This window comes from Cucurbita moschata, unplaced genomic scaffold, assembly GCF_002738365.1.
Source record: "Cucurbita moschata cultivar Rifu unplaced genomic scaffold, Cmos_1.0 Cmo_Scf00005, whole genome shotgun sequence".
Lineage (NCBI taxonomy): Eukaryota > Viridiplantae > Streptophyta > Magnoliopsida > Cucurbitales > Cucurbitaceae > Cucurbita > Cucurbita moschata.
Genome location: NW_019268521.1, coordinates 6,441,029 through 6,449,699, shown reverse-complemented (window position 1 = coordinate 6,449,699; position 8,671 = coordinate 6,441,029). Strand labels below are relative to the sequence as shown.

The 8,671-nt window shown below is 36.6% G+C and overlaps 1 protein-coding gene across 1 annotated transcript; it reads right to left on the bottom strand.

The window, feature by feature from the left end:
• Nucleotides 1–831: 831 nt before the first annotated feature.
• Nucleotides 832–2,786, bottom strand: LOC111442677 (floral homeotic protein DEFICIENS-like). The gene is made up of 7 exons (XM_023080147.1): nt 2,390–2,786; nt 2,245–2,311; nt 2,112–2,173; nt 1,926–2,025; nt 1,554–1,595; nt 1,423–1,467; nt 832–1,333 (listed from the first exon to the last, which is right to left on the bottom strand). The coding sequence occupies exons 1-7, from the start codon at nt 2,575–2,577 to the stop codon at nt 1,100–1,102; spliced, it is 738 nt and encodes a 245-aa protein (XP_022935915.1). The 5' UTR covers nt 2,578–2,786; the 3' UTR covers nt 832–1,099.
• Between the last annotated feature and the right edge of the window lie 5,885 nt (nt 2,787–8,671).

The window sequence follows — 8,671 nt, the reverse complement described above, 5'->3', positions numbered from 1 at the left end:
CGAACAAAAACACGGTCGGTGGCGGCAGTTCCATCGTAATTGGGATCGGATGAGTCAGGAACGAGTAATTGGAAAGTTGCGGATTTCTTCTTCTCCAGAAACTTCTTCTTCCCCATAGCGAGTCGAGTTAAGAAAATTGAAGAATACTTAGATCGGGGGCACGCACGGTTCGGTTCTGAACGGTCCTAAACCGAACCAAAATAGACAACTTTTGCTTTCCTTCTGACAGTTTCAGCGCCACGGAGTAGGGAGTGAAAAGTAAGGTGAGAAGGGAGGCAGCGACGCCTCCTTTTGCAGTTGTTGGGGAGTGACTTTCGCAATAAGGCTTCTGGTGTTATATACCACACATGACGGGCATTTAATGACCTAGCTCATGATCATTATTTCCTTATTTTACATATGTGTTTCAACAATAATTTCCATCCCTGATTATAATTATAATTCTTTTGAGCATGCATTTGTTTTATCTGCAAATTTGGTAAGATTTGGGTGATTAATGATGAAAAACTCTCCATGGGTTGACAAATTCAAAATTTCATCGCTAAGATTTCTAAATTTTACCATTTAATCATAAAACATTTTAGTTGCGACATGAAATGAACTAAATTTTTAGAGGGTTCTCATTGGATCCTCACCTCTCAAATTCTTTCCCATTTCCACATTCAATATCTTTCTACACCAACAATATTAAAAATTTAAGACATGAATGAAATCAATTTGTGACATGTTTACATGGATCATACCAACATTTTAAACTGCTCAAACAAAGGGAAAGAAAAAAAACATGAATGAGTTTAGGGTTAGAAAAGTTGAGAAATTTAATACCTTGGATGGCGGAAGTAAGAGAGACAGTGTGCTGTGTGTCTCCATTTAACACTGCGATCTCATCCCTCATCACAAACTTAGATAGACAAAAGAAGTCCCATGATATAAAAACCATTCATAATCTCCTTTCTTCAGTGAACAGATTAAAAAGGGGGGGAAAACATGTAGATATGAGTTGTTTTTATGAGTTTTGGAAGTTAATATAGTGGAAGACCCTAATAGATTCACCAAATTATGAGGCAAAAAAAAAAGAACAAAAAAAAAAAAAACTTGACTACTCAAGGAGTGGATAGGTAGTGAGATCTGGAGGGGGAGGGTGTTGAAGGTGAATATTGGGGTGGTTGGGCTGGAGGCGCAAGGCGAATATGCGAGGATGGGCACCGCCTGGGTGGTACCCCATAACTGAGTCATAATCTCCTCCGCCTACTCCTACGCCTACTCCTACTCCGACTCCGACACCTCCATTGTCCACCAGCCCATAATGTGGATCTTCCTCTGTTGCAATATCCTGTACCAAATATTTGGCATTCCCAAACATTATCAAACTTTCAACCATTTCCATTTTCTTCCAATTCCAACTACAATAATCACACTTACAAACTCCTGAAGAAGACTCTTGTGTATTTCTCCTACGCTCTTCAACTGCAGTTTCAAAGCAAGCACTATCATTATCATCAAGTGTTTTTCTAAATATTCCAAAAATGAATAAAGTACACGAGTTGAATTACCTTCTTCTTGTGCGTTTCAATCTGGTTTGATATCACCCGGTACTGTTCAACCATGTTTCAAATTCACGTTGGTCAATGTATACATACAAAACATGCAAATATGAACCTCCCTAGAAGTAAGCTGGGAATAAATGTAGATCAGAAATTCAACTAATATTTGATTTTAAACTAGATTGAAGTGTTTTCTTAAATGCGACAAAAATAATATTAAGAATGAGGACAAAATAAGGGTAATTTATTAATGAATCAAGCATTAATATATTATATAAAAGAATCCCAAGTCCCAAGACAAACTAGTGATTTGAGACATAGTTGTAATAGAATCGAGGTTATTAATATATTATTAAAATGAAAGTAATGGATTTGTGGAACCTTGCGTTCACGGATGATCCTGACGGCATTATCCATATCTTGCTCAAGACAGCGCAGTTCCTCAAAACTCAGATCATTCATGCATTCCCCCATCCTTTGCCTATACATGTATGTATAAATGTATTTTAAGTCATTAAAAGGAAAACAAGGAAGAAATTAAAAATAGAGATCTGGATGGATGTATACATAATCTGCCTGCGAAGGCTGCGATTCACGTCTTTGAGCTTCTTCAGATTCTCTTGCATTCTCTGCACAAGCCCGAATTGATAGGGTATATAGAAGAGTGATGAGAGAAGAAAAGAAGGGGGGAGTGGGAGACCTGGTAGTGAGAGATCCATAGATCAACGCCTAGAGTCTTCTGGTACTGATCGAAAAGCTCCTTGGTCCTGGAAGGAAGGGAAATGAATTGAAAGAATAAAGGAGGGATTTAGGGTTTGAGAGAAAGAGGAGGAGAGGTTAGTTACGAGGTGGAAGGGCTGATATACTCGTGGAGTTTTCCAGTGCTGGAAAACATGATGATGGAGACTTTGGCATCGCAGAGGACGGTGAGCTCGTTGGCCTTTTTGAAGAGGCCGTTGCGTCGCTTGGAGTAGGTGACCTGCCTGTTCGTAGGGTTTTCGATTCGCTTGATCTGGATCTTCCCTCGCGCCATGGGAGGAGGCCTTTCGATTCTTGTTCTAATTCTTCAAGGGTTTTGTTTTGGTTTGATTTGTGGAAGAGGGAGAAATGGAGGAGGAGGAGGAGGAGGAGAAGGGAGATGGAAAGTAAATTATGAAGGCATTGCCGGAAATGGAAAGTTTGGGCCTAATTTGGTGAAAGCACTTGCAGGTTTTACAATAAACCTCGTAATGTCTTTGTTCTGCTTTTCCTCCATAACTCTGCACCAAGTGGGGACCAACACTTTCCGTCCTCTCAATTCACCGCCCTTCCTCTTCCTTTATTCCTATTTCATCCAACCCAACCATCCATAATATTCATATCAAACTTACTTTTTTATCTTTACTTAATTCCTCAATCTACGCCTACTTTCATCTACCACGTCTTGTTATAAACAATTTTGTCTTAGCGGTACCAATAACATTGTTGAACATTTCTTTAGTTGAGTTGAGGATAAGAAGCAGAGGAAGGAAAATGCCAAATAAGACAATATCGGCTAACCATAATTTTTTGCTGTTACAAATGATATCAGAACCAACAATGACGTTAGAAGGAGGAGATTGGATTGTGAGATCCAAGAGAAAACCTCAAGGGAAAACCCATAAGAAAAACCCTAAATAATAAGACAATATTTGTTAGAGGTTAGCTTGAGCTTGTTAAGCCACCCTTAAAACTTAAAAGAGGACAACAGTTGTTGAAAAACTCAAAAGAAGACAATATTTGTTGAAAGAAGACAATATTTGTTGACTTTGACGGCATAGTATTATTTCCTAAAAGTACATTCATTCTCCTCCCAGAGTCCTTAATTACCATCGAGAGTGGTGTAACCCTTTTATGGTGGTCGTTCTTGGTGGGAGAGACTACTTCTCCCGACACCAAATACAGAGGCATCCTTGAGAGAGACATGTGTCTCCCAAGGAGGATGTTTAGATGTGTTGCAATAATTTAAAAAGAATTTGAAAGACATATAATTTATAAATTTAATTCATAGTATAAAAATATGTAATAGGTTCAATGTATCAAATAAATAGGAAATACAGTACAAATTTAAAATTTGCATTTCAATTATTCACATGCCATTAATTAGCTTCATTAATTATTTTATCTATTACAACCAGCATTCAATGTCCTCCGGAATTGGATCTGCTTCATTAAAGTCCGTGACTAAAAACAAAACTTTAGCAAAATACCCTCTCAGGTAACTAAGCTTAGCTGGTCCTTTCCCCAAGCAAGAGTGTAGTAGAACAACGCAAGCATTTAACGTTGTTGGACTCCGAAATAAATGTCACTTCACATAAATAAATAAATAAAAAAGAAAGAACGTCTTCCACGTCTAATCCACAAGATTGTAGTACCAAGCTTCATAAATTCCACGCACAGCAGAAATTAAAAATCATAAACCTGTCCCATGGCGGCTCAAGCAACCCTCAACTCTACTTTTCAATGCCCTTTTTTGTTTTCCTTAATCTCCTCATACTCGACTTCCCATGCGAAAACCCACAAGACAAAAGCTTGTGAGTTTTTCGCTGTCTTGTATGACAAGACAAACTCGTGTCCAAATCCCAGGGACAGAAAGTTAGCCAAACCCTCCGCCTCATCTCCCTCCAAACAGCTCAATACAAAATGCATGCGGTCTGCAAGATCGTTGAAGTTATAAATTTAGTGCAGGGTAAGATTTGGGCCTCATTTGGGCTGAGTATGAGAAATGGGCTGAAATGGGCTTCTATTATACCTTATAGAAAGCCCATTCATGGGCCCGAGGTCCAGTATCGCAGGAGATTTCCACACGAATCATGTCTAAAAGTACATTTTATATTCATTATTTGCTCTTAATAATGTTAAAACCATCAATTACAATTATCATATCATATAAAAAGAAGCGGAAATTTATTTTTTTAATCCCTATATTAATCTCACCAAATTATCATATCATATTTATATTTCCAATAACATAATTAGAAAAATAAAATTTCTATAAATACCTTGAGATTTGACATATATATATATATTTAAAGTCATGCACGAAATTAAATCTGTACCTAAAACATGTCGTGCAAAATTTACTTTTTCGGATTTTGTCTCCAACCTCCTTTTCTTATTTTCTCAGAAATAATCGCAAAGAAAAGAATCCTTCTCTTAGCATGTTCTTTTAAGCTTTTTTCTTACTTCTTTTTTAAAAATTCTTTTTTCTTTTTTCTTTTTTCTTTTTCCTTTCCCCTTTTATGTTTTTTTTTTCTTCTCTTCCTTTAGCACGTGGAATTATTGAGCATTTAATTATTTAGTAGATGCTAATCCTTTAATACTCATTCCAAATAAAATAAATTAGAATGGTACGATTTAATCAAAATATTCCAAATTGTTTCACGCGAAACATATTTAATTACGAAGATCTTAGGATTGAGTCATCGAAAATGAAGGTTCACGTTATTGGTATAAACACTGACTATCGTCTCCATCAAATATTTTTTTAATCATCTTATTCTCAGGATCACTCCCATTCAAATATGGTTTTCGTTTATTCACTCGAATCATCTATGCATTTTCTTTATATAATTTATTTCATATTTATATTTATGGTGCATTAATTATTCAACAAATGGTGGTGTCATATTGGTCTGGCCCAGTACGTGACCTCCAACACTCAGTATTGGCATGCAACAAATTTGATGGCTTTGGTTAGGATGGTGAAATTTAGAGGGAACACGAGACATCAAAAAAGCAAAAAACTCAACTTTGATATTTGAGAGCACCATAATTGATCATAAACTAGACAACATCAAATCAACTATACATATATCATTCTGCCTCAAATTATTATTCATTTCAATGTATTTAATTTATATACGTGAAAGTACAAAGTGAATTATCCCTAATAACCCTATCGATTGGGCTAGATTTTATCGCTTTGGCTCGTCACATATCGATGAATATAGCAACTCAAACTCACCTCTAACAGATATTGTTTGCTTTGATCTGTTACTTATCGATGTCAATTGGGTTAGATTGCTAACCGTTTTTAAAATGCGTATATTAGGGAAGGTTTTCACACGTTTATAAGAATTATTTAGTGGTCGCATTATTCATGAATTAAAAAACAATGTCTTAATCATTAAAAAAAAAACACAGAGAAATTAGAAAGTGAATTAATTACGTAAGCAAATGTGAAGCTAAATAGACAAAATTGATGACAGTGATTAGCGTAATGAAAACGAGAGAGTTGAACAAGTCAAAAGGAAGGAAACAAAACTAAGCATGCTCACACACAACGCTGAATCTTTATAAGCTTCATTATTATAGAGCGTCGCCCACGCAATCCATCGTGTAATTACACGAACCTATCTAATCATAGTGTTGCCAATAAAAAGCAAAGCCCACAACACAAATTTTTCAACTTAAAAAAAATCTTTAAAGGTCCCTCGGGATCGATCGTGTAGAAAAAAGTGTATATATTTTGTGGGTGGAATAACTTTATATTCCACATCTTCCAAACAAAAGCTATAAAAAACGCCCACCTGGGTCTATCAGCAAACGAGTGAAAACTCAAAAACAGCCAACCAAATGAAGGCTTCAAAGATGAAGCCAAACAAATAAGCAACAACATGGGCTTCTGGATAATTCAAGATTTTATGAGGTCTCTAAGTAGAAGTTAAAGATCTTTCTAGGGAATCTGGTAAATCTTCTCACCTTGGAAGCTTGCTCAACAGTATATCACTCTCTGTCTCAATTCCACCACTGAATTGACCAAAATTAGTGTTTTTTTTTTTTTACTTGATATTTTAATATTAGCTAAGTCAAATGGGTCAAAACCCTAAAATATCTCTGAATCTAATTAAGAATTTAGGAGCTCAAAAAACAGAATGAAAAGCAGAAAAGATGAACACAATGATTTAAGTGGTGCCACAATGTGTCGAGGTCCACAGTGGAAGCTTTTATTAACGTCAGCAAGTATAGTAATACAGTGGAATACAATCTAGAAGCAAAGATACAAAGCATTCAAGAACTCACTTCTAAGCTTTTACAATATTATCCTTATTATAATTAATTAACATTCTTTCCTCACTTCCAATGATAGAGATTTCTTCCTTTTTTGCTTTTTTGCTTGGGGATGAAAAAGGAACAGACGCAAGGGAAACTTTGTTAATTCATTCACAAAGTTCAATTAATCTGTGGCCCAGAAGTTTGACCATTAACCTACCGGAAGCTGCATACAAATCGGGAAGTTCAAAGTAGATAATATCTGCTACTTAGCGGTGGAGTTAGGCTAACTGCGAGAGGATGCTAGTCTCCCAAAGGGGTTGATTGAGAGATTTCATATCAACTGGAGAGGTGAATTGTGAGATCCCACGTCGGGAGAGGGGAACGAAACATTGAAACCTCTTTGTACCGCTGAGCTGTTGACAAGAGAGATAGCTTTGAATGCGACACAACAAAGCAAGCAGCATTTTGTGATATCCCAACAGCCTTGTCTTCGCAACTCATTTTGTATGGTAAGTTTTGGACATTCCCTCAAGCCTTGAAGCAGACGATTCAGTATAAAAATAAAGCATGTCCTAATTTAGTTCCCAACTTGAATAATTGTTAACGTCCTTCCAGAATATATGTGTGTGTGTTTTTTAATTTTTATTTAATTTAAATTCTAACACAAAAAGTGGCATTTTTATTACATTTTTATTAATTTACGAGCTAGCTAGGTGAACCCACTCATAATGAGGAAGAGAGAGTGATTTGAGCACTGGATTCATTACTTCCAACCAACCAACCAACAAAAATTCACCTCTTTTCAGAAATAATTCATCACCCACCGAAAGCTCTTCTTCATCTCCTGTGATAAATATTTTAGTTATTACAGCGCTTTGTCATTATGGGTGCTTGTCTGGTTGAACATGAATATAGTTCCACAGTAAGTTTTTTTTTCTTTTTTTTGAAGTAAAATGATGGTAAAAGTAGAAATTGAAAGGGTAAACATAAAGGCCCAGATATTGCTTTTATAAATGTTGATTTTTTGGTTGATTAATTTGCCAATAGGAACCCCTTTTTCTAAAGTTGAATAGGATTATGATGAAACACCAAAACGCTGACCGGAAGATCCAATTTTCTGTACAACTAAATCTTGTGTGGCCTAACTGGCAGTGGAAAGCAAGAAGACGACCCCTATAAGGTCAATATGCCACGTGCACTTCACATGTGCCATGTTGCCATCCCATGACCTAAAGCCTTTACAAAAATAATAAACTCATATTAATTGGGATATTTTGAGACAATATTAATTACCATTAGGGTAAAACTTACCAGACAAACGAGGGAGGGAGATTTCATTTCTTTCGGGTCTCTCCTAAGCCTTATGGAACCCTTCGAATAGTCTCCCCTTAATAGAGGCTGTCTCCTTTTCTAGAGCCCTCGAACAACAAAGCACACTTTTTGTTCAACACTTGAGTCACTTCTTGACGGCACCCTCGAGACTCACAACATGACTCTGATACCATGTTAAAAATTACGAACTTTCACAATGATACGATATTGTCCATATCGAGCATAAGCTCTCATGGCTTTGCTTTTCACAATGGTATGATATTGTCCACGTCGAGAATAAACTCTCATAGCTTTTACTTTTTGTTCCCACCAAAGGGCTCGTACTAATGGAGATGATATTTCTTACTTATAAACTTATGATCAACTACTTAACCGGAATACTTAGATATAAACTAGGTGTGAGAAGTGTAGTGATGAATTGGTATAGAAAGTAGAAAAAATTTTGGTTGAAGTTGGAGGGGAGGAAGGGTTTCAGAGAGGAGGAATGCAATGAAGAGAGGAGGTGGGAGTGGTGGTCGAAGCGCAGGCGGAGTCAGATTCAGAGGCAGTTTATTGTTGTTCACTGCCCCAAAAAGACCACCAAAAACCAGGCTTTGGCACTATAATACGTCATAATTACAAAGCGTGGCTCTCACACTTCCAACCCTAAATATATTCTTCTTCCACAACCCCATCACATAAACAATAGAGAGGAGATTCGCCTTTGAAAACTTGGAATGATGGCGGGTCGATTCAGGGAAGGCATTATGTCTGTTAAAGCTTAGAGAGTGGCATCAGAA

Bases quoted from the DNA above. Each gene is read 5' to 3' on its own strand.
- LOC111442677 (XM_023080147.1), bottom strand. From the start codon at position 2,577: ATGGCGCGAGGGAAGATCCAGATCAAGCGAATCGAAAACCCTACGAAC. The intron at 2,312-2,389 runs GTAACTAACCTC...CCTTCCTTCCAG, and splicing joins TATATCAGCCCTTCCACCTC to GACCAAGGAGCTTTTCGATC. The intron at 1,596-1,925 runs GTTCCACAAATC...ATGGTTGAACAG, and splicing joins GGATCATCCGTGAACGCAAG to TACCGGGTGATATCAAACCA.